We start from the raw sequence: 26,792 nt of genomic DNA on the forward strand, positions 1-26,792 counted from the left end.
GTAAGTTAACCATGAATACATCCCAAAAAAGAAAAATCTCAGAAGAAAATAGAGAGTTTAATTCTGCATGGACAGATTCCTTTGCCTTCACTGCCAACGACGCTGGCTTACCTGTGTGCTTGATATGTGGCGAGAAATTAGCAAACAACAAAAAATGTAACGTTGAAAGACATTTTCAAAACAAGCACTCAGCATTTTCTGAAAAGTACCCAACTGAAGATGGGCGAAAGAGAGCGATTTCGGAACTACTACGGAAAGTTGAGCAGAGCAAACATACTTTCAAGAAGTGGATCAACTCTCCAAACTCAACTACAGCTACTAGTTTTGTGGCAGCTCATGAGATCGTAAGGAGGGGGAAGCCGTTCACAGATGGAGAATACATGAAAGAATCGTTCATAAAAATATCAGAGCATCTATTCTCCGAATTCAAAAACAAACAGGAAATTATTCAGAAAATTAAAGAAATGCCTCTCTCTGCAAAGACCGTCAAGGACAGGACCATTAAAATGGCAACAAACATCACCAGTAAGCAAATTGATGACATCAATTCAGCTCAAGCATATTCAATTGCCTGTGATGAGTCAAGTGATGTAAATGATATTGAGCAGACAGCACTGTTATGCAGATATGTGAACTCTGATGGGCCGCAGGAAGAACTGATTGAACTCATACCGCTACATGGCCAAACGCGGGGACAGGACATTTGTGAGGCTGTTTTGAGTTGTCTAAAAGCCAAAGGAATAAACACCACTCACCTGGTGTCAGTGTCTACTGATGGTGCACCCAGTATGAGAGGAGCACAGAAGGGCTTTGTGAATTTACTTCAAAAGTCGCTGGATCGAGAGCTGATGACGTTTCACTGCATCTTGCACCAAGAAGCACTGTGCGCTCAAACACTCCCCCCTGAATGTGTGGAAGTGATGAACCTCGTTATTAAGATAGTGAACAAAATAATTGCAAACGGGTTAAACCACCGACAGTTTTGTTCATGGTTAGATGAAGTCGAGAGCGCATATTTGGATCTCCTGCTGCACAACAGAGTTTGGTGGCTGTCAAGGGGAGACGTGCTGAAACGCTTCGCTGCTTGTCTGGAACATGTGAAAACCTTCTTGGAAAGCAAAGGCCTCAGCTATCCTGAACTGGGAGACCTCGATTGGCTGGAAAAGTTTTATTTCATGGTGGATATGACAAGTCACTTAAACACGCTGAATAAAAATCTCCAGGGAAAGGGAAGCACGGCCCTGCAGTTGCTGGAGGATGTTCTGGCGTTTGAGCGCAAGATGACAGTGTTTGCCAGAGATGTACAGAGAGGTACGCTCTCTCACTTCCCCTCCCTGAGAGAGTTCAAAGAAGAGAACAATCACATAAATTGTGATTATTTACACCGTGCAATTATGGCAATGCAAACTGCATTTGGAGAAAGATTCAGCGAGTTCAGAAAGGAAAAAAAACACTCTGTCCTTCCCTGTCACACCGCTGGACATCGACCCATCCCTGCTGAACATATCCGCATTCACAGGGATAAGTCAGCCCGATCTTGAAATTGAACTGGCCGACATAGCGGATAAAGACTTACGGGTGTCCAAGTTCAAAAGCCTGACAGCGGATCTCGAAGAAGTCGCCCGTCAGAAGGCCACTCTCGCTAAAGAGCACAAATGGAATGATATTGAAAACCTCCCCAAACCCGACAAACTTGTTTTTGAAACATGGAGTGCCATTCCCGACATGTATATGAACATGAAAAAGTATGCATTTGGAGTCCTGTCCATCTTTGGCTCAACATACTTATGCGAGCAAGTTTTCTCGAGCATGAACTTCATAAAGTCCAAATATCGCTCCCGCCTCACAAATGAGAGCCTACAGTCCTGTGTGAAGATCAAAGTCACATCTTACAGCCCCGACATAGGGAAGATCAGCATCGAGCTTCAGAAACAGAAGTCACATTAAACAGGTGAGAACACTAGCATTTAATAGGCTATTATTATTCAGAAAAAAACATTTATTTCAGACCCGGAGCTGATGTAGTTTTTTATTGTATGTTCAGGTGCTTCGGTTGATTGCTGGCCAAGAAAGAAACCCGAAGAGGATGAGAGCACACTGAAATGGACTTGTCAAAAAACGTTCCTAATTTTATGTTTACTTTTTTAAAACTGCTAAGCTGCAACTATATGTTTTTTTATATTAAAGTGGGCTACATTTTATTTTAATTTTACACAAATACGGGAAGGACTCAAAAAGGCCTGCATAGTTCAGTGTTTAATTTATTTCAAAGTAGGCCTACACATGCACACTGCACTTCTGTTTGTTGTATTCTGTTGTAACAGGTAAAATTAAAAAAAGATTAAAACTTTTAAAAGTTTATAAGCAGTGTTATGTTTTGCGGCTCCAGACTATTTTTCTTTAGTGGAAGAGGGGGCAAAATGACTCTTTTGATAGTAAAGGTTGCCGACCCCTGGTCTAGGCTGAGGTTGATGGTGGGGTGGAAATTGTTAAAATCACGGTGGAATTCCTCAAGGGCTTCTTTTCCATGAGTTCAGATGATGAAGATGTCATCAATGTAGCACAAGTAGAGTAGGGGCATTAGGGAACGAGAGCTAAGGAAGCGTTGTTCTAAGTCAGCCATAAAGATGTTGGCATACTGAGGGGCCATGCGGGTACCCATAGCAGTGCCACTGACGTGAAGATATATATTGTCCCCAAATGTGAAATAGTTGTGGGTGAGGACAAAGTCACAAAGTTCAGCCACCAGGTTAGCCATGATATTATCGGGGATACTGTTCCTGATGGCTTGTAGTCCATCTTTGTGTGGAATGTTGGTGTAGAGGGCTTCCACATCCATAGTGGCCAGAATGGTGTTTTCTGGAAGATCACCGATGGATTGTAGTTTCCTCAGGAAGTCAGTGGTGTCTCGAAGATAGCTGGGAGTGCTGGTAGCATAGGGCCTGAGGAGAGAGTCCACATAGCCAGACAATCCTGCTGTTAAGGTGCCAATGCTTGAGATGATGGGGCGTCCAGAGTTTCCAGGTTTATGGATCTTGGGTAGCAAATAGAATACACCTGGTCAGGGTTCTAGGCATGTGTCTGTACAGATCTGTACCTGTGCTTTCTCAGGGAGTTTTTTGAGCAGATGGTGTAGTTTCTTTTGGTAATCATCAGTGGGATCAGAGGGTAATGGCCTGTAGAATGTGGAGTTAGAGAGCTGCCTAGCAGCCTCTTGTTCATATTCCGTCCTATTCATGATGACGACAGCACCTCCTTTGTCAGCCTGTTTGATTATGATGTCAGAGTTGTTCTTGAGGCTGTTGATGGCATTGTGTTCAGCACGGCTTAGGTTATGGAGCAAGTGATGTTGCTTTTCCACAATTTCAGCCCGTGCACGGTGATGGAAGCAATCTATGTAGAAGTCCAGTCTGTTGTTTCGACCCTCAGGAGGAGTCCATGCAGAAGACATAGATGTTTCAAGAAGTCATTTTGGTGATGTAGCAAATGGGCACTGTCCTCTGAGTCAGCACTAAATTAAAAAATAAATGAATATTCCACAAAGGTAATCCTTCCTTTGGGATTCTTGACATATCCTATCTTCTTTGTTTAGTTTTTCAGATTACAAACTCTCTGGGGCAGGGGCTGTTTTCATTTTATGTCTGATAATAGCACTGAGTAAAAATCGTTGATAAGAATACTGTAGGTTCTGTAAGTTATAATACTTCCAATATATTAATTAATTTTGGATATACAGTAAAATGACTACTCCTCAGGCCAATAGGTGAACTTTAAGTGCTAGTTAAAATAAAGGATTGCTAGTTACATCTACAGGCAGGTACAGGGTAATTTCAATTGGATAAGAAATTCACTGCCAATCCTGAATTGTCACATACCGTTACTGTGTGCATTTAAACAGAGGTGATGGCATTCCAGTGACAGGTGGAATGACTCTGCATATCTACATAGAACATCATTTTAAGTTAGAAAAGCATCTTGGGATGAATTGTGTGTGCCATGTAGTTATTGTTAGTCATGGTTTTTAAAATGTAGAGTGTATCCTGTCTGCCTTTTATACAGGCTGTCATATGGTGAATCTAAATCTGTCTTGTAATGATCAGATAACTTTTTAGAGTAAAATACATGAATTTAAAATGACTTTAAGAAGGTGTGAATACTGTATTTCTCTTTCTTGCTGATTTGATTCATTGCACAAAGATCAACAGAAGTATTACTAAACCCTAGGAATTTTTCTTAGCAGTAGCATGAGCCTCAGCAATACCTTATACTCCCTTTGTTGAATTTGTGGTTTATGTTGGGAAGCTTATCACTTTAAAATTAAAGGAACCTGGGTACACTCATCATGGTGGTCATTTTGAGCAAACTACTGTTCAGTGGTTTCATATACTCAAGATTCTGCCGCCTTAGTTTTCATCTCAATAGTGAGGCACATTGTGTGGTGACTAAGTGCAGCCTTTACTGTATACCATATACTGACATATGGAATTGACTGCATGTTCCTTACTTAGTAGACATCTCTTGGAAACTGTTAGAACACTTATATTCTTAATTCTTCCAGTATTACACAGATCTGAAGAAGAGCTCTGTGTCAGCTCAAAAGTTTGCCTCTCACACCAAGAAAAGTTTGTCCAATAACAGATATTACCTCACCTTCTTGTCTCTCTAATACACTGGGACTGACACAGCTACAGTGCTGCATAGAAATCTTATATGATATTTTGTATAGCATGACATTCCACTGTTACTACTTTCTGCTTAATTGAAAGTGACTCATCCTCCAGACTCCCATATTCAAACACTGCAGAGACCACCAGTGCTACAGTGAAGTTGTATTTATAGTTGACACATTCTGCTTACTTTCCATTGGGAATGAAGATGGATGAAATTTGACGGTACTGTAATGGCTGTGTTGGCTAAGGTGCACTATATAAAACACTGCAATTCCAACTCATCTCAGGCCTGATTCTCATGTATACTAATTTACATTTACACACACACACATCAAGATTCCTTTACACTGCCAGAATGGTGGAAAGGGGAGTTCGTGTAAATGAGAATTAGGGCCCTTATTCCAAAACACGGATTAAAAAGAGTCACTCTGAAGAGTTTTTAATATCTAGTCCTGACTGATTCAGTCTGGTTTCTTTTAAGATTCTTGCCTCAGTTTGTATAGAATTTGTCTATTCGAAATACACATTAACAAGTGAAGCTACAGACATATGTAGCACTAGCACAATTAAATAGATTCCCAATGTGTTGTCATCTCTACAAGAAATGGACTGCCTTTAGAGATGAGAGCGTTTGTTTAAGTCATTCCTTAGTCTCTCCACTGATGATGTTATTTGGTGCCAACTGTGGCTATGTCTACACTGCCACTTTCAGCACTAAAACTTTTGTTGTTCAGGGATGTGAAAAAAACACACCCCTGAGCGACAAAAGTTTTAGCGCTGAAAAGTGCCAGTATAGACAGCACTTTATGCGGCTCCTGGAGATAAAGCTACCACCACTCATTCGGGGTGGGGGATTTTTATCGCCGCGGCAGCGCTGTAATGTGGGCAGTGTAGACATACCCTGTGATACTGATTTTTGTGATGTGGATATTTGTCCAGGATGAACTCAACTGAGATCCTACAACTCATTTCATAGGCCACTGAATGACAATCAGATAGCAATGACATCAAATCATGTTTACTTCAACTTTAAATGTCTGGAATCTTTGCTGCATAAATATATCCATTTTCATACTTCAAATTAAAAGCCCTTGTTCTGTGAAGAAAAGACCTTTAAAATCAAGCATAATTCACAAGACTTGTTCTTTTCTTGGGAGTGCCAGGGTATAATGAAGTGCCTCGCAGGTACACAGAAGAAAATGGGGAGGAAAGAGCGGTACACAGCTGTTTTCAGCTCTGACATCTTAAAGAATGTGCAAAAATATTGCTTTGCAGAGCAGTAGTTTCAGTGCTTCTAAACAACCTCTTCTGCCACCACTTGTCATTGCCTCAGTGGGATTAGCTGGGTTTTCACGAATGTCTAGTAAGTGAGCTGAAAGAGTGTTCCTGGTTATATTTTGGGCTTGATTTGGAAATGTGACTTTTAAGTTTACCATAAATCCAAACCACATGTGTTTCTTTGGTAACTATCATGTTGCACAGTATTAAAATACATTACACAAGCTACTAAACTCAACTGGTGAGAGAAAGGAATAAACTTGTCAGTAATCCTGTAAAGCAGGGGTCCCCAACCCCCGGTCCGCGGCCCGGTACCGGGCCGCGGCCTCTTACAAACCGGGCCGCGAACCGACCCAGTGGACCTCCCACAGGCGTGCCTGCGGGAGGTCTACCCGAGCCGCGGGACGAGCGCTCCCTCCGCAGTCATGCCTGCGGGAGGTCCGCTGCTCCCGGGGCTCCAGGGGACCCCCCGCAGCCATGACTGCGGACAGTTCGCTGGTCGCGCGGCTCAGCTGGACCGCCTGCAGGCACGCCTGCGGGAGATCCACCGGCTCCGGTTCAGCTGCCGCAGGCATGCCTGCGGGCGGTCCAGCTGAGCCGCGTGACCAGCGAACCGTCCGCAGTCATGCCTGCGGCAGCTCAACCAGAGCCGGTGGACCTCCCGCAGGCACGCCTGCGGGCGGTCCAGCTGAGCCGCGGGACGAGCGCTCCCTCCGCAGGCATGACCGGTCCCTGGTCCTGAAAAGGTTGGGGACCCCTGCTGTAAAGGCCTGAAATGCTTGGACTCCCCATATACAAATTACACCTTATATTTTGTTACTCTACCTTCAAGACAGTCTTAATGGGAGGGGGGAGAGATTAATCTAACCCAGCCCCACTCTGATCAGAAATCTGAGGTCAACGAGTTATTTCTCCACATGGAGCAGTTAAGAGGAGTCCCCTCTCTTTTTTTACCTGCTGTGAGCATGAAAAACACAAAGGCAGTATATTTTTGTCAGCTCTGGATTCCTGAATGCCCTTTATGAGTTCATCCTGAAGTATGCTAACATGATCAAATGCAGGTGGGGGAGCTTTGCTGCATAACCTACTCATAGCTAATGGGGAAGCTATTGTTAATCTAACTGGGTGGTTGCCAAAGTGACCTACTTCAAATGAAAACCAGATAAAAGACTCATTTGGCTGAGGATCCCTTCCACAAATATTGTGTTTTACAACCTCCTCTTTCTTAGTCAATTCTTCAGTTTCACAGCACAGTGTGCAGTTTTCTGCCTGGAACAAGAACAGGACCAAAAACTTAAATGTACATGGCCTAAACATAAACATTAGTAGCAATGAAATTGTGATCACAAGCTTTATATGTTTCTGGTTTACTGCAGTGAAAATTAGCATGAGAAATTAATCTTGTGTGACTTGAACCATATTATAATATTATGTTATAGTACCGAGTATTACAATATTCAGTCAGCCTTTGTTCATGTGTCCCCTTCTTGGTTTTGATGCTACATACGGTAAACTACTCTAATTCGAAATAATTGTACATATTAAATATTCTCTCCTATCGTTCATACTAAATATTTTTCAGTATTTCTTCCAAGATATTAGTTAATTGTATAGGTTTGAAGAACTTAAATGTATGCTCTCTATGTTTGAGAAAAAGTATCTGAGGGTTTTTATTGCTCCATAAGAAGTGAAGAATATTCAGCCATAGTAATTATTTTAGAATCAGGAGTTTAGATCTAGTAGCACATAGTACATACTGTCTGCTGAAAAAAACCTTTAAAATATACAATCTTAATATTTGATGGAATAAAAGTGAATGTGGAGTGGTTTTTTGGGTTTCTCTACTATCACCAGAAAACCTGGGTCCTGACAACTCAACATTATCAGTATGACCTTCCAGTGTTTGTGTTCAGAAATGCTATAATGAAATCAAAGACCTTTCAGCTGAGCCCTCTGGCATCGGGATTGTTCAAGGCTCACATAGAGAAAATCTCCTGCTGGTTTTATGATGAGATCAGTAGGTTCAAAGCATCCAATTGGCTGGAAAATCATTTTACTCCGTGAGAATGACAAGTTTGCCAGGTTTGTCCAGAGGACTTGAGCACTCATAGCTCTCTGTTTTAAAAATTTACCATCAGTGCTGCACAAATTATCATGATTAATTGATTACGCTCCCTCATCCAAACATATAAGCATTTAGCCCTGTTTTTCACCCTTCAGCAAACTGGTTTCACAATAGCCTTGACATTTTGGTGTTTTAGGTGTTTTATTCATATTATTACAGAGAAGAGCAATATGACAAAGGTGGAAGCCACACCTCTACCTTTCCCTCCTATTTAAACTCCTCCAGGTAACATATAACTGAGTTTAGCCTCTTCCAAAGCTTTACTAGATACCAAAGTCTCTCAAAACTTTCTGAGAACGGCCAATCCTTATATTCTGAATTGTCCAATACATTCTCCTCCCATTCAGTGAAAAAACATTTGGATTCCCTACAATTGGCCACATCTCCTCGTTGATTTTTTTCTACTGCTGTCAGATTCACTTTGATTCAATCCTACAATACCGAAAAAGATGTCAGCTGTACTAACACTCTATGATGGAACAACTGAATAAATACCAGCTATCATCCATTTAATGAGCCTTCTTTGAATCGAGAATGGAAATTTCACCTATGCCTCTGCACTTTCTTCAATGATGACCCCCTACAAATGGAATGCCCTCCGTGAGCTGATCTGCAAGGCACCACCCTTCCTTTCAAATGCCTGCACAAGTCCTGCTTCAGCCACAATGTCTGAGGGGAGCTGGGTAAAGTCAATACTCATGTATTTATGTCAATATAACACTGACAAAAATAGTGAATGTATATAAAAGTTGTATACATCTTTTCCTCCACCTGTCATATATTGCTTGTCTTTAGCTTGCAATCCCTTAGAAGCATAGGTGTCGACTCCATGGGTGCTGTGCCCTGGAGCACCCACGGAAAAAAATTGGTGGGTGCTCAGCTCCCCCTGGCCCCGTCCTTCCCCCCTGCTCCAAGTCACCTCCGCCGTGACCGTGCTGCCATGTCCTGCTTCTCCCTCCCAGCCCTTGTGTCGCGACACAGCTGATTCGCAGGGCAGGGAGGAGGGGGAACGCCGCATGCTGGGGGAAGAGGCGGGGCTGAGGCGGGGATTTGGGGAAGGGATCCAATGGGGCAGGGAGGGGGCGGAGTTAGGGCGGGGACTTTGGGGATGGGGTTGGAATGGGGGCAGGGATGGGGTGGAGTTGGGGCAGGGAAAGGTGCGGGGGGGCACCCACCAGCGCCGGAGAAAGTTGGCGCCGCTGTTTACAGGTAGATACATTCCCTGTCCCAGTATTTATACCGATTGTTGCCTCTGGATGCTACTATAATACAAATATTAAATAAAATAAAATGACAGGCACATTATTATTAAAATATTAATCCACACCTGCCTTATCCTTTCTCCCATAAAACTGTGGTTTTGCTTGTTGAATCACAAACATAATGAGTATCTCTGCTAGCACATATGAAAAAGACCAGCCTCAGCATGACTTGCTACAAGTCTGTTTTGCACTAAGCAAATATTATATAAACTGGTTTCTACCTTTAAATGCACAGCATCCTGTAGACTCTGATCTGCAAATATTATTATTGACTTTTTTATGTCAAAAGTTTCACTATTAGTAGTTTTATAGGCATTGGTTTGTATCCATTTCTAACCATTAGCAATTGTGCTGGGTTGTATGTGTAAATTACATACAAAAATATGTTCAAAGTTGTATAGGTTGTAAAGTCATGAACTTGAAAGTTAGGAAATGCTACTATTACGGTTGTCTGTGCAACTTTAATTCTCCCCTCTTACACTTCCAACCTGTGTGTGACAAGTCTCACTCAGGCTGAGGTTCTATGGGAAAAATAGTATTTCATCATGTAATTAAAGTACACCTCTACCTCGATATAACACGACCTGATATAACACAAATTCGGATACAACATAGTAAAGCAGTGCTCCGGGGGGGCGGGGCTGCGCACTCAGGTGGATCAAAGCAAGTTCGATATAACACGGTTTCACCTATAATGCGGTAAGATTTTTTGGCTCCCGAGGACAGCGTTATATCAAGATAGAGGTGTATATGTAATTTGTGTACTATTTACATTTCAAGTGCCTTGTGGTCTTACTGAATTCTGTGCTGCATATGGAGCTGCTTTAATTATTCCCAGAGAAGTTGGGTGTGTGTGTTTCTATTTACAGTTATAAGAGAGCTGCGATTTCTTTGACCTATTAATGACTTTCAGAAAAATGCTGTATATTGGCAGTAATTAAAATTAACATTTGTGGAATTTATTTTCTTCTTATCTTCAATGTTATTGGAAGTGATGTGTGTTATTCCGAATTGGCTTATCTGCCAAGTGTGTTTAGCAAGGCTTTGTAATGCTATCATATGAAACTGAATATAGTTATGGATGTATTGCATAAGGCCCTGCTATCATGTAAGAGATACGAACTCTGTAGATCACAATTTGATTTCATCTCATCTGTCTGAAGCACATCTATAATATCTATCTATAAGAATAGTGATATCAGACTGCCACATTCTGCTCCTGGGTGCATATACCTCTCTACCTGTGGCCTCAGTCTGAGCTGCCTATGTCTATCAAAGAGCAGCATTTGGCCCAGTCCATAAAATGCTTTGGGACCCATTTGGATGAAAAGCATCACAGAAATGTGAATAATTATAATTTTTGGTAATAAAATTACCAAATTTCTGTGATCATTGAAAACCCCCAGGACCTTAGCATAGCAATGTCAGGTGCTATTTTCTGGTAAATGTAAAAATTCATCAGTTAACACTAGACCACCTTATTTAAGAACATAAGAACAATATCAAAATATAAGAATGGCCATAGTGGGTTAGACCAATCTAGCCCAGTCTTCCGATTGAAGAACCTGGCATTGGCCACTAAGGGAATGAACAGATCAGGGCAATCACAAGTGATCCATCCCCTGTCATCCAGTCCCAGCATCCAGCAGTCAGAGGCTAAGGGACATCCAGAATATGGGGTTGCAACCCTGACCATCCTGGCTAATATCCATTGCTGGACCTATCCTCTATGAACTTCTTGTTCTTTTTTAATGCAATTTTAGTTTTGGTCTTCACAACATCCCATGTCAATGAGTTTCACAGTTTCACTGTGCATCATGTGAAGAAGAGCATCCTTTTGTTTGTTTTAAACCTGCTGTCCATTAATTTCATTGGGTGACCTCTGATTCTTGTGTTATGTGAAAGGGTAAATAACACTTCCTTATTCACATTCTCCACACCATTCATGATTTTATAGACCTTAGTCAGCTCTTTTCCAAGTTGAATAGTCCCAGTCTTTTTAATCTTGCTCCCTTAATCATTTAGTCACTCTTAAATGGTAACAGCTACAAGCACCTTTAAATCACTTCATACTGAAAACCTAAAATTGCTCCCCTTTGTGTTACTAAACCTTAGAGATAACCAACCCTTAGGCCCAACCAAAAACTTGCGATAATGTACAAATTAATCAAATGGGGCAAATTTGAAGAACAGTACTTTCTTTGGTGTAGCCGTGTTAGTCTGGATCTGTAAAAGCAGCAAAGAATCCTTAGTCTATAAGGTGCCACAGGATTCTTTGATGCTTTTACAGTACTTTCTTTGAAGTCGAGGATTTTTCATTCTTCGGGATCATGCAGTATCAGGCCCTTAGTAACTTGCCATGGAGATAATTCCATAATATTTTCTAGAGTGAACACAACATTTAAAAAAAAACAAGGTGTCCTTGTGGCACCTTAGAGACTAACAAATTTATTAGGGCATAAGCTTTTGTGGGCTAAAACCCACTTCATCAGATGCATGGAGTGAAAAATACAGGAGCGGGTATAAATACATGAAAGGATGGGGGTGCTTTACCAAGTGTGAGGTCAGTCTAATGAGATAAATCAATTAACAGCAGGATACCAGGGGAGGAAAAATAACTATTGAAGTGGTAAGAGAGTGGCCCATTACAGACAGTTGACAAGAGAAGGTGTGAGTAACAGTAGGGAGAAATTAGTGTTGGGGAAATTAGGTTTAGGTTTTGTAATGACCCAACCACTCCCAGTCTTTATTCAGGCCTAATCTGATGGTATCCAGTTTGCAAATTAATTCCAGTTCTGCAGCTTCCCGTTGGAGTCTGTTTTTGAAGTTTTTCTGTTGAAGAATTGCCACTTTTAGGTCTGTTATTGAGTGACCAGAGAGATTGAAGTGTTCTCCTACTGGTTTTCGAATGTTATGATTCCTGATGTCAGATTTGTGTCCATTTATTCTTTTGCATAGAGACTGTTCGGTTTGACCAATGTACATGGCAGAGTGGCATTGCTGGCACATGATGGCATATATCACATTGGTAGATGCCACAAGCTGCCAGAAGGACTCCTTGTTGTTTTTGCTGATACAGACTAACCCGGCTACCATTCTGAAACCTGACAACGTTTTAATGAAGTGTATACCCTGAAGTTTGGCCTGTTCTGTATAAGAGAAATTTTTCCTTGTAAGTGTACGTTGTCCAAAGTTTTCTATGTTCTTGTCACAGACCTGATGTCCAAATTTTACATTTTTGATTACACAAAACTCAAGCTATTTGCTGTTAATAATCTCCCCATTTGTTCAATGGGAAAGGCACAGGTGGATTGATGGTGGTTCCTGGGTGTTCTGTTTGTCGGTACTTAGATGACTATTTCTTTATAAAACATTTGATTAATCTTTAATTTCAGGAATATATCTCTTGGATTTAATCTACATTGATTCTGCATATCCTGCATCTGGCAGCATCATGGAAAATGAACAAAGATCCAATCAAATGAACAATATCCTCCGAATAATAGCTGATTTGCAAGTCTCCTGTAGCTATGGTTGGTAATTTTTGTCTTGTTGGTATTGTAAAGTCTTCATTCATATTAATATAATAAATCATTAGGAGATGTCTGCCTCATATGAAAAGGGACATGATAATGTAAGTGAATAGAGCACTGCTTTACTTCTGTTCCTGTATAATTTTGGTTTTAATACCAAATTAGACAGTTGAATCATAATATGTGTTCTCTGTTAATGGAACTAGTATGCAAGCTTTGTTAGAACAGTGTGTTTCATATGCAGGCTAAAACTTAAGTATTTAGTGAACCAGGGCTCTTGCATTTGGATTTTACTAGACTAATACTCTGGTTGATTTTTATTCATTTTTATTTTAATTCTTGTTCTTTGTTTTTGCTTTATTATTGTTCGGATGAGGAAAATAGGATGTTTCACTGGAACCATTTCTTGCCTGGATGAACTGGAGTCCCTGCTCCTCATGGAGTCAAGCACCTCTCCATACCAAGACCCTGATCTCCAGACCACCACTGTCCTCTGGTACCGCAGGACTCTCCACTCTTTTCTGGGAGTGTTCCTCTGTTGAATAATATTGAGGAGGATGAAGAAGACTTCGAGTCAGTCTGTTCTATTTTTGTTCAGGGTTCTCTGACATATCGTTTCAGGAACCCATTCTTTGACAGTCACAGGGCAGATTGTGCTTGTCAACAAGGGTGGGGGAAACCAACCCTGCATTCCACCCCCCACTCCTCTATGCCACCGCCAACGGCCATACTGGGCCCTTGGCTGCTTATTGGCAGCAATTTGTCAGACCTCTGGTACCATCTCGTAAGGAAGCTAAAGTCAAATACTCCTCTCCTCCTCAAACAGCCCCCCCACCGGAGAAATTTACAGAGCAGGAGGTCAGGTTGGATAAAGAAGCCACCCCTCAAATATCTATTACATCCTCGTCTCCAAATAAGGGGTTCTTCTTCGAGTGCTTGCTCATATTGATTCGAATTAGGTGTGTGCACGCCGCGTGCACGTTCGTCGGAAGATTTTTACCCTAGCAACACTCGGTGGGTTGGCTGGGCACCCCCTGGAGTGGCGCCGCTATGGCACCGGATATATACCCTTGCCGACCCATCCGCCCCTCAGTTCCTTCTTACCACCCATGTCGGTCGTTGGAACAGTGCAGCGTGGCTTAGCTGACCTCCACTTCCCTAGCTACTCGTAGTTCTCTCATTAATTCTTGTGTATGTAGTTCAGATTTATATAATTGTAGTTAACTTTATTCGTTTGTAGCATAGTTAGTGTCTATAGTTCAGAGGGGTTCGGGGATTATCCCCTTCCCCACGCCCGGTGCCGGGGTCTATGCCCGGTTCACCGGGTTTCAAACCGTGCTCGGCCTGCCGCAAGCCGATGCCGACAAGAGATCCCCACGACTCCTGTCTTAAGTGCCGCGGGGAATCTCACCTAACAGATAAGTGCCGCATTTGTAAGGCCTTTAAGCCGAGAACAAAAAAGGAGCAGGGCTTTCATTTCAAGCAACTTCTGAAGGAGGCAGCTCTTACTCTTCCGCCCTCGGCACCGAGCGCTGGACAGTCTTCAAGAAGCGCTCCCTCGGCACCGGGTCGCGCCGGTACCGCCAAGACCTCTCGGCACTGCCGTCGCTGGCACTGCCGTCCACTCGGCACGGAGCCCTCTCCCCGAGGATGAAGAGGCACAAGACTCCTGCTGCATCTGAGCCGCCTGCTCCGCAGCCCGAGCGCTATACTAAGTTGGACCTCCCGGCACCGATACCTGCCGTGGCACCGACAATATCGGCACTGTCGACTCTGGCCACGCAAGAGCCTTCGAGTCCGGTGCCTGAAAGCTCCCCGGTACGAGCCGTGGTTAAGCTCACTATTCCCTCCACGCCGGAGACACTTTCCATGGCGAGGGAGTGATTGCAATGACAGCGTCTGCTCTGCTTCAACCCCCGGCACCGCCGGTGCGGGTTATGTAGTCGATCGGCAAGCCTGCCTTGATCAGACCACCCTCCGTCGGCACCGCAGAGCGGCACTGTTCACGATCACAGTCCCGCAGATGTTCTCGGTCCGTCGCCAATCCAGGTCCCGACGCCACTTGCAGTCCCGGCACCGTTCTCCATTTTGGTACCAGTCCTACTCGCGGCACCGGTCAGAGTCCCGTTCGCCGTCCCGGTACACTTGGCACCGATCCAGCTCCCGGCACTGCTCCAGGCACCGTGACTCTCGTAGCCACTCCCGACGTCGAGCCTCGAGATCTCTGTCGACCTCCTGGCACCGCTCCGGTCACAGGTCCTGTTCTCGCTCCCAGTACCGGTATGCCTCCCGGTACCGATCCCCGGTGCCGCGTCGAGCGAAGTCAGCTAGAGAGGGAGACTCTGCCCAGGACTTTTCAGCTCCTCCATGGCCATCCAGACATGCATCAGTGTCGTCCCGCGCGGGCAGTTCATACGCACAGGACGGTGATTCGGATGTGCCCACCAGAGTCTTCCAGGAGCCTCAGGCCCAGGACCCTGGCCCCCATCAGTGGTCATCCTGGACAACTTGGATGTACCACCATGCCAAAGACGTACCTGTGATCCCATCTCGCTCTGTTCCGTCAGAGCACTGGGTGCCACAGGCAACAGTTAGCCATCCCCCTCTGACCGGTACGGAGGAAGCCCTGGTTCAGCCACTGGGCTCCCAGATCCCACCGGAACAGGAGGTCGTCCAGGAGCACGAGCCCACACAGGACCCGCTTGTCCCCGGCCTTTCTTCTTCCTCCTCCCCAGATGAGGCAGTGGCAGAAACGTACTCCTCGGGCCCTCCTCCAATCGACTTGAGGTCCCATCAGGACCTCCTGAGACGGGTGGCACTCAATATGAACCTCCAAGTGGAGGAAGTCTCGGGGATAGAGGATCCGGTCGTAGACATTCTGTCGGCTGATGCCCCCACTAGAGTGGCCCTACCGTTCATTCGGACGATCCAGGCCAATGCGGATACCATCTGGCAGTCTCCAGCCACTATCCCGCCCACGGGCAGGGGAGTTGAACGCAAGTACATGGTATCCTCCAGGGACTACGGGTACCTATATGTACATTCTCCCCCCTGCTTCCTGGTCGTCCAGTCCGTCAATGAGAGGGAACGCTATGGCCAGCAGGCACCAGCCCCTAAGTTGAAGGAGGCTAGGCGAAGGGACTTACTGGGCCGTAAGGTGTACTCAGCAGGGGCCCTGCAACTCCGTGTAGCAAACCAGCAAGCCCTGCTTAGCCGCTACAATTACAACACCTGGGCGGCGGTGGGCAGATTTACGGAGTCGGTTCCTCAGGACTCCCGTCAAGAGTTTGCTGCCCTCCTGGAAGAAGGGAAGAAAGTGGCGAGAACTTCCCTCCAGGCCTCGTTGCATGCAGCTGACCCCGCTGCCAGGACTCTGGCCTCGGGTGTTGCCATGAGGCGCATTTCATGGCTCCAGTTGTCGAGCCTTCCCCCGGAGCTGCAGCATACTATGCAGGACTTGCCCTTCGTTGGCAAAGGCCTGTTCTCCGAAAAAACTGACCCTAGGCTGCAAAGCCTAAAGGACAGCAGGGTCACTATGCACTCTCTCGGCATGCACATGCCGGTGACTCAGCACCGACCTTTCCGTCCCCAGCCTCACTGCCCTTACCCTGTGCCTAGACAAAGACAGAACTTTGCCAGCAGGCGTGGCCGAGGCGGTCATAGGCGTCAGTCAGGATCCCAAGGGGGCCAAAATCAGGGTCCCTCTAAACCACCAATGGGGCCAAAGCCTACCTTCTGAAAGCACGCCCGAGGACGGCGTACCAGTTATTACCCAGGATCCGTTCCCTCCCTTTTACAACCGCCTCTCCTTTTTCCTCCCTGCGTGGTCCCTTCTAACCTCAGATCGTTGGGTCCTACGCACTGTGGAACTTGGGTACCGCCTCCAGTTTATTTCGTCCCCCACCTCCCACCCTCCGTCCTCGTCCCTCTTTAGGGACCCCTCTCACGAGCAATTCCTCTTGCAAGAGGTGCGGACGCTCCTCACCATCGGAGCTATAGAGGAGGTACCAAAGGACGAAAGGGGCAAGGGGTTCTACTCCCACTATTTCCTAATCCCCAAGGCGAAGGGAGGTCTCAGACCTATCCTAGACCTGCGGGAGCTCAACAAGTTCATGATAAAGCTGAAGTTCCGCATGGTATCCATGGGGACCGTCATCCCATCCTTGGATCCCGGAGACTGGTATGCCGCCCTCGATATGAAGGGCGCGTATTTTCACATTGCCATTTATCTTCCACACAGAAGGTACCTCCGGTTTGTGGCCAACCGTCATCATTCCGTATCTAGACGATTGGCTCATTCGAGGGACCTCCGAGGCCCAAGTTACCAGTCATGTGGGCATCGTCAAGGACCTATTCTTGCATCTAGGCCTGGTGATCAATATAGAGAAATCCACTCTGGTTCCCACACAGAGAATAGAATTCATTGGGGCCATCCTGGACTCCAATCTCGCCAGAGCCTGCTTACCTCAGCCTCGGTTTCAGGCGATGGTAACGATTATACAAGGTCTACGGACCTTCCCTACAACTTTGGCTCGCACTTGCCTAGGTCTCCTGGGTCACATGGCTGCCTGCACATTCGTAACCAAACATGCCAGGCTTCGCCTCCGTCCACTCCAATCGTGGCTCACCTTGGTGTACCACCCGGGCAGAGACAGCATAGACATGATCGTCTCGATCCCACTGAGCATCCTAAGCTCCCTCGACTGGTGCTCGACGCCCTCCCTGGTGTGTGCACAGATGCTGTTCCATCCACCTCACCCCTCGGTGTCCCTCACGACGGATGCCTCTTCTCTCGGCTGGGGTGCTCACCTTGGTCAGTTTCGCACTCGGGGCCTTTGCTCAGCTCAAGAGCTGGCCTTGCACATCAATGTCCGAGAGCTGAGAGCAGTCCGCCTTGCGTCCCAGGCGTTTCAGCAGCACCTACAAGGCCGTTGTGTCTCAGTGTTCACAGACAACACAACGGCCATGTATTACATAAACAAGCAGGGAGGAGCACGGTCCTCCCCTTTTTGCAGGAAGCTATCCAGCTCTGGGACTTCTGCGTAGCCCAATCGATAGACCTGGTAGCGTCCTTTCTCCCAGGGGTCCGGAACACTCTGGCGAATCGCCTCAGCAGATCCTTCCTGTCTCACGAGTGGTCGATTCGTCCAGACGTTATCCATTCCGTTTTCCGGAAGTGGGGCTTTCCCCGCTTAGACCTCTTCGCTTCTCGCAAGAACAGAAAGTGCCAGACATTCTGCTCATCCCAAGGCCTCTCCCCGGGCTCGATCTTGGATGCTTTTCTGATGCCGTGGACGAGCCATCTGCTGTACGCTTTTCCACCGTTCCCGCAGGTTCACAGGGTCCTGCTAAAACTCCGCAGGGACAGAGCGCACCTGATCATGATCGCTCCAGCGTGGCCCAGGCAGCACTGGTACACCATGTTGCTAGACCTGTCGATAGCCAACCAGATTCCCCTGCCTCTTTGGCCAGACCTCATAACGCAGGATCACAGCAGACTTCACCACCCAGACCTGCAATCCCTGCACCTCACAGCATGGCTGCTGCGTGGCTAAACCGAACCAAGTTAGGTTGCTTGGCCTCGGTACTACAGGTTCTCCTGGGTGGTAGGAAACCTTCCACTCGGTTAACATATCTGGCCAAGTGGACGCGTTTCTCCTGCTGGTGCGACACGCACAATGTTACTCCCACCGAGGTCCGGATCCATTCCATCTTGGACTGCCTCTGGTCTCTCAAACAGCAGGGCCTGGCGGTGTCATCATTGAGGGTACACTTGGCAGCCATCTCTACCTTCCACCCGGGGGAGAGTGACTGCTCCGTATTCTCGGACCCTATGGCTTCTAGGTTCCTCAAGGGCTTGGAGCGCTTATATCCCCAAGTCGCCGCCCCGCCCAAACCTGGGTCCTCAACCTCGTTCTAACCAGACTTATGACTGCCCCATTCGAGCCACTGGCAATCTGCTCGCTGCTATACCTGTCCTGTAAGACAGGTTTCCTTGCAGCCATTGCATCGGCCAGATGAGTCTCCGAGCTTCAGGCTCTCACGGTGGACCCACCGTATACTGTGTTTCACAAGGACAAGGTGCAGTTGTGACCACATCCAGCCTTCCTCTCTAAGGTGGTGTCGGCCTTTCATATCAACCAGAATATCTTCCTTCTGGTCTTCTTTCCGAAGCCACATTCATCGCGAAGGGAGCAACAATTGCCCTCCCTAGACGTCCGTAGGGCGCTCGCATTTTATATCGAGCGGTCAAAGCCCTTTCGTAATGCCCCAACTCTTCATCGTACTGGCAGACCAAACGAAGGGCCTACCTGTCTCCTCCCAGAGGATTTCATCTTGGGTGACGTCATGCATCCGCACCTCCTGTGACTTGGCCCATGTTCCGTCGCGCCACCTCACTGCACATTCCACCAGGGCTCAGGCTTCTTCTGCTGCCTTCCTTGCTCACGTACCCTTCCAGGAGATATGTCATGCAGCTACCTGGTCCTCGGTCCACACCTTTGGCTCACATTATGCACTGGTCCAACAGTCCAGAGATGATGCAGCCTTTGGCTCAGCAGTTTTGCATTCTGCAACATCTCACTCCGACCCCACCGCCTACGTAAGGCTTGGGAATCACCTAATTGGAATCGATATGAGCAAGCACTCGAAGAAGAAAAGACGGTTACTCACCTTTGTAACTGTTATTCTTTGAGATGTGTTGCTCATATCCATTCCAAACCCGCCCTCCTTTCCCACTGTTGGAGTAGCTGGCAAGAAGGAACTGAGGGGCGGATGGGTCGGCAGGGGTATATATCCAGTGCCATAGCGGCGCCACTCCAGGGGGCACCCAGCCGACCCACCGAGTGTTGCTAGGGTAAAAATCTTCCGACGAACGTGCACGTGGCGCGCGCACACCTAATTGGAATGGATATGAGCAACACATCTCGAAGAACAACAGTTACAAAGGTGAGTAACCGTCTTTTATGCCTCTGCCACCTTCCATGGCCAACGATTTTTGGAAATTTCAAGATCTCATAAAGAGAGAGCAGCTGATACTCTTCAAATTCCAGTCAGAGATAAAGGACACGAAGCAAAAACTGTTGGATATCCTGCTGTCAGCAACACTCTCCAAGGTGGTGGTACTCATTAATGAGGGACTACAGGATCCAGCTAAGACTATATGGCAAATACCTGCTACTGTTCCGCAAAAGTGAAAAAGGGCAGATAAAAAGTATTCTGTTCCCACCACCAAAAGATTCTGAGGGTTTGTTCTTCCACCTAGCTCCCTGGTGGTGGACATGATAAATGAGTGAGATAAGCAGCACTTCTCTAAATATGACAAAGACCAAAAGAGACTGGACTTTTTTTGATGGAAATCCTATTAATCGGCTGCCCTACAATTCAGGATCACAAACTATCAGACCATCATCGGCAAATATAATTTTACAAACTATAATACATTACAGCCTTTATTGAACATCTGCCACAGGAACATAGGGAGGAATCCAATCCATCATTTCAGAGGGCCAGTTATTGGCCAAAACCGCTCTTCAAGCATCCTTGAATGCTGCTGACATTGCTACCAGGTCCATCTCCATGGCAGTATTTATACACAGGGCATCATGGCTAACTCAGATTTTCCAAGAGAAGTTAGGAACACTGTTGAGGACTTTACTTTCAATGGCAGTAAACTTTCCTTGGAGACCTTGCAAACACGGATGAGTCCTTGCGCACACTGAAGGACTATAGGTCTACTTTAGGATTCCTGGGCATTCATACACCTACAAATAAGAGAGGATTTAGTATGTCACAGACTGTCCAAAGATTCTCTGGATTCTATAGATCTACCGAACCTCCCATGGAAAGACATAAATTCCAGAGAAAGAGGGCCGCTCAAATGCCTTCCATGACCACCCAGTATTTTCAAAGCAATGATTTTGAGAGTCAGTCAAGCATTCAAATCCTCCCACACCTCTAGTTTCACGGCTGCCTACGTTTGCCCATCTCCCTGACTTTGGAGATGGTCTTTCCTGTTTCCAGTATGTTTGGAAGCAGATCACTAGAGTGGGTCAGAGAGGTTATAACATCAGGCTATGCCATTCATTCTACATCCCTCCCTCCCTTCCAACCTCCCCCCCTGCCCCACTCTTCTTAAGGGATGCCTTCACAAGCTTTTATTGAGACAGGAAGTGAACTGTCTCCTTTGATTAGGAGCAATAGAGCTTGTTTTGCTGCCTCACAAAGGCAAAGGGTTTTACTTAAAGTATTTCCTTGTGCAAAAGAACAACAGAGGATGAATACCCTAATTTGGATCTAAGAATTCTAAACAAGTTCATAAAGTCTCAAAAGTTCAGGAAGGTGACTCTGGCAGCTATAATTCCTTCACTGGAGGAAGTGGATTCGTTTTCAGCCCTTGACCTACAGGATACCTATTTCCATATGACGATATACCCATTGCACAGGAAATACCTACAGTTCACTATAGGCCGGGATAATTTCCAATACCATGTTCTTCCCTTTAGTCCTTCTTCTGTCCCAAGGGTACTCTCGAAGATCCAGACAGTAGTGGCTGCTTACCTGTGACAAGAAGTGGTCCTAGTCTTCCCGTACCTCAACAACTGGCTACTCGAGGGTTGTTCCTCCAAAGCAATGCTATCTTCCACCCAGACAGCCCTTGCTCTGTTCCAGGAGTTGGGTCTTCAGCTGAACGAAAAAAAATCTTTGTTAACCCTTGTACAGAAGATAGAGTTTATAGGCGTATGTGGTGGGGCAATGACTCACCAGCACGGCACCTCCTGCTGGTTGTCCAGGGAATTAGCACTTTTCCAGCTCTCGGGTGCCCTCTGCTGGCTGATGTTTCACCTGCCATTGGCCCCCATGTACCTCCCAGACCCCAGTGCCCTTTGCCCAGGGGTTCTGCCCTCCGCAGTACCCCCTCTCTCTGGGTCTCCCCTCCCAGGGGAACCTGCAACCCTCTATCTCCATCTTGCCTCAGTGGCTACTGCCAGTCACCATCTAGCCCCCGGTTCCTGGGGCAGACTGCAGTCTGTATGCCACTCATTGTCGGCAAGTGGGGTTTGGACCAGCCGCCTCTGCCTATTTCTGGGCTGCCCCTCTGCAGCCCTAGTACCCTTTTGTGGGCCCTTAGCTTGGCCTGCAGCCTGGGGCTTTGCTAGGCTGGAGCTCCCCAGCTCCCTCTGCCCTTCCCCAGCACTGCTCCACCCTAGATACCCTTCTCAGCTTCCCAGGCAGCCAGGTCCTTCTCTCTCTGAAAGCTAGAGAGAGAATCTCAGTCTCTGGCCCTCAGCCCTCTTATAGGACCAACTGTGGTCTGATTGGGTTGTGGCCCCACCTGTGGCTGCTTCCCCAAATCAGCCTAGCTTTTCCCCCCACTGCAGCCCTCTCCCAGGGTTGTTTTAAGCCCTTCAGGGCATGAGTGGGTGACCACCCTGCAACAGGGTGCCTTTAGAGTTGTTGACAGCCAGGGCTTACCTTCCCTTAGACAGATTTGTAACTTTGTCAAGTCTGGTATAGGTAATTCAGGGAAAACCTCAGACCACAATAAGGAATTTTCTTCACTCCTGGGATAACACGGCTTCTTGCACCTTTTTAACCAATCATGCAAAGCTATGTCTCTGCTACTTCCAGTGTTGTCTCAGAATGACCTATTCTCCAGCCAGACACACCTTGAACGGGCAGATGATAATTCCTCTGCAAGTGAGAAATTCTTTAGATTGGTGGAAAAATCAACTCAACATCAGTGCAGGCAATTCCTTTCTGTTGTCCAGCCCCATCAATAACTTTAACAGATGGATCAGTGTTGGAGATGGGGAGCTCACCTCAATGCCTTCACAACTCAGGGCAGATGAACAACTCAGGAAACCAATCTCCACATCAGTGTACTGGAACTCAGGGCTGCCTTCATTTCCTACCGCTCTTCAGAGGCAAATCAATCAGGGTCATGACGAACAATACATCCAGCATGTTCTGTACCAACAAGCAGGGAGGAGCATGATTCCCCTCTCTGTGCACTGAAACCATTAAACGAGGGAACTGGTGCATAGCTCATCGAATCCAAATTTCACTGGTCTACCTCCCAGGTATTCAGAACACCACAGCAGATGTTTTCAGAAGACGCTTCTCCCAGGACTCCAAACTCTCATATTCTCTACAGCATATTCCAAAGATAGGGAGTGCCAGAGGTGTCTCTCTTTGACATCTCCAGGAACCAAAAGTGTCCTCTTGTCTGCTCGAGAGAAGTCTGAGCCACCACGCTTTGGGAGACACCTTTCTTCTATCTTGGAGGAAGGGTCTGTTCTATGCATTTACCTCTCCACCGCTGATATGAAGGGTGATGAACAAAATCAGACAGACAAGGCCAGAGTTGTCCTTATAGAGCTGACATGGCTGAGACAAACTTGGTACCCTTCCCTGCTTCATTTATGTGTCCAACCACCAGTCAAGCTTCCAACCACTCCTCATCTCATTTTATAGGCTACGGGTTGCCTGCTTCACCCCAACCTAGGGGTTCACCACCTCAGGGGATGGTACCTTGGTCGTTCATGGGTTAGTATCCTCCTGCTCTGCAGAAGTGCAACAGGTGTTACCAAAAAGTAGAAAGAAGTCAACCTGTACTACTTACTTGCAGAAATGGAAGAGATTCTTCCTTTTGTGGTATTGCCAACGCCTTCTGCCTGAATTGGTGCCACATTCAGTCATCACAGAATCATAGAAATGTAGCATTGGAAGGGACCTCAATAAGTTGTGGGGGAGGTTTAGGTTGGATATTAGGAAAAACTTTTTCACTAGGAGGGTGGTGAAGTACTGGAGTGGGTTCCCTAGGGAGGTGGTAGAACCTCCTTCCTTAGAGGTTTTTTAAGGTCAGGCTTTTGACAAAGCCCTGTCTGGGATAATTTAGTTGAGGATTGGTCCTGCTTTGAGCAGGGGATTGGACTAGTTGACCTCCTGAGGTCCCTTCCAACCCTGATGTTCTATGATTTTAAGTTATCTAGTCCAGTCCTCTGCACTGAGGCAGGATTATCTAGACCATCTCCGACAGGTGTTTGTGTAACCTGTTCTTAAAAACCTCCAATGATGGAGAGTCCACATCCACCCTAAGTAATCTGTTTCAGTGCTTGACTACACTTACAATTAGGAAGTTTTTCCTAATGTCTAACCTTAATCTCTCTTGATACAGTTTAAGCCCGATACTATTTGTCCTGTCTTCAGTGGTAAGGAGAACAATTTATCACTCTCCTCTTTACAACAACCTTTTACATACTTGAAGACTTTTATCTTTTTCCCCCTCAGTCTTCTCTTCTCCAGACTAAACAAACCCATTTTTTTCAGTCTTTCCTTGCAGGTCGTTTTTTCTAAATCTTCATTTTTGTTGTTCTCCTCTAAACTTCCTCTAGTTTGTCCACATCTTTCCTGAAGTGTGATGCCCAGAAGTGCACACAGTACTCCAACTGAAGCTTTAACGGTGCTGAGTAAAATTGAAGAATTACTACTTCTTTCTTGCTTACAACATTCCTGCTAATATATCCCAGAATATGTTTGCTTTTTTTTGCAACAGAATTATACTGTTGACTCGTATCTAGTTTGTGATCCACTATGACCCTCAGATCCTTTTATTCAATACTCCTTCCTAGGCAGTCATTTCCTATTTTATATGTGTGCAACTGATTATTCCTTCCTAAGTGGAGTACTTTGCATTTGTCCTTATTGAATTTCATCCTATTTAATTCGGACCATTTCTCCAGTTTGTCAAGATCATTTTGAATTCTAATCCTATCCTCAAAAATATATGCTATCCCTCCCAGTGTGGTATCATCCACAGACTTTATAAGTGTACACTCTATGCCATTATCCAAATCATTTTTGAAGATATTGATTAGAACCCGACCCGGGACAGATCCTTGCTGGACCCCACTTGATATGCCCTTCCAACTTGACTGAGAACCATTGATATTACTACACCCTGTGTATGGTTTTCCAGCCAATTGTGCACCCACCTTATAATAGATTCATCTAGGCTGTATTTCTCTAGTTTGTTTATGAGAAAGTCATTTGAGACAATGTCAAATGCCTTACTAAAGTCAAGATATATGACATCTGCTGCTTCATCTTTGTCAACAAGGCTTGTTACCTTTTCAAAGAAGGTTATTAGGTTGGTTTCACATGATTTGTTCTTGAAAAATCCATGTTGACTGTTACTTATCTTATTTTTTACTAGGTGCTTACAAATAGAATGTTTGATTATGTGTTAGATTATCTTTCTGTGCGCTGAAGTTAATCTTTATGTCCACATCCTAAATTCATGCCTAAGGTATTCTCAGAGTTCCATCTTAATCAATCCATTTATCTCCCAGTGTTTTTTCCTGTACCACTTAGCTCTCTGCAAGAGACCAGTTTTCATACCTTGAATGTTAGAAGAGCATTGGCTTACTACTTAGATAGGAGCAAACAAATTAGAAAGTAATCTAGGCTGTTCATCTGCTTTGCAAATATATCAAAGGGGTCCACAATCTCTGCTCAGATATTTCTGGATATCTGATTGTATATTCATTTCTTATGATGCTACAGGCATTCATCTCCCCCAAATGGTGATAGCACATTCAACCAGATCACAAGCAACCTCCACAGTGTTACTTAAGAATGTGCCAGTATCTGAGATATGAAGCCCATGTAGGGGGCTGACAGTATATACATTTTCTGAACATTACACTATGATCCATGCAGCGAGATCTGATGTGGCATTTGACACGGCAGCACTGGTCTTCAGTTCTAGAGTGAATTCTGAAGATCCCTCCTCCCTCTGGGGATGCTGCTCAAAGAAGAAGAAGCGGTTACACATCTTGTGTAGTAATTGCAGTTCTTGAAGATGTGTGTCCCTATGGGTGCTCCACTACCGGCCCTCCTTCCCCTCTGCCTCAGACTGTCCTCTAAGGGACATTTGGGTGGAGAAGGAACTGAGGGCAGTTCTACCACATACTCCTATGTAGCCTTGGTGTCCAGCATAAGGAGACATAGGGCGCATGTGCTTGCCAAACGGACGCTGCTAATGGAAAATTGCCGAGCAAGGATTCGAGAGGCTCATGTGCACCTGAAGTGGAGACCCCATAAAGATGCACATCTTGAAGGAATGCAGTTATTGCACAAGATGAGTAACCTCTTCTTTTGGTGCTCATCAGAGTCTACCTAGTGGAAGGCTCCAGGGCCCTGTTGGGAAGGAGAGGGAGATGTGAAGTAAGAAGGGAGCCATGTTCCTTTTGGTGCCTTTTTCTCACATCTGAACTCTCAGAATGAAATCTTGTCCTGATGCTTCTTGCCATTAAGTTTCAAATAAGAATCCAAAATATTTGTGTATTTGAACCAAATTGTCTGAGGTTTGCTCATTAATATATGAACCTCCACTTTTCTCTTTGTAAATTGAGAGCACATATTAAAAACGCCCAATTCTCCTAGTAAAATCAGAAGCTGAATTTCATCGATAGACTGAATGACAACCAAGCCTTTATTTGGTAAAATCCTTAACATTCTCGGACAGTCTAACAGAATAATATTCCTAGACAGTTTCTCCCTTGGGGAGTTATGGTCTCCTTTTGATTCCATTCATAGAAGCTAAAGAAGAATTGCTTTTATTTTTGCAGTTGTAGAGACTTATCTTGGCTATTTTTTTTTATACTCTACAGATCATCTCATAACTTTACCCCATGTGCAAAAGTACTTAAAGTCTGTCCGCTACATTGAGGAACTTCAAAAGTTTGTGGAAGATGACAACTATAAGTAAGTACCATACTTTCTTCCACCTCTGCATATATTAATGGAAAGATGGCCTGGCTATTAGCTTGAGTAGGAGTTATACAAAAAATCTCTGACAGAACTGTAAGTAGAGGGTTTTTTTAACATTTTTAAACTGAGCAGATATTGTCAGGACATC

At 45.6% G+C, this 26,792-nt stretch overlaps 1 protein-coding gene and 1 long non-coding RNA gene across 7 annotated transcripts in view; one reads left to right on the top strand and one right to left on the bottom strand.

The window, feature by feature from the left end:
* The window catches only part of RALGPS1 (Ral GEF with PH domain and SH3 binding motif 1), a 394,703-nt gene that overhangs the window by 254,258 nt on the left and 113,653 nt on the right, over positions 1 to 26,792 (top strand). For all 6 annotated transcript variants that reach the window (XM_044992949.1, XM_044992950.1, XM_044992947.1 and 3 more), the window contains 2 exons: positions 12,731 to 12,868; positions 26,545 to 26,638. In XM_044992949.1, the coding sequence (XP_044848884.1) occupies positions 12,731 to 12,868; positions 26,545 to 26,638 (232 nt within the window). The remainder of the gene's footprint in view (positions 1 to 12,730; positions 12,869 to 26,544; positions 26,639 to 26,792) is intronic.
* LOC123352597 lies at positions 20,400 to 22,669 on the bottom strand. The gene is made up of 3 exons (XR_006574237.1): positions 22,343 to 22,669; positions 21,428 to 21,553; positions 20,400 to 20,631 (listed from the first exon to the last, which is right to left on the bottom strand). It is a non-coding gene; the product is annotated as an uncharacterized LOC123352597 (long non-coding RNA).

This window comes from Mauremys mutica, chromosome 18, assembly GCF_020497125.1.
Source record: "Mauremys mutica isolate MM-2020 ecotype Southern chromosome 18, ASM2049712v1, whole genome shotgun sequence".
Lineage (NCBI taxonomy): Eukaryota > Metazoa > Chordata > Testudines > Geoemydidae > Mauremys > Mauremys mutica.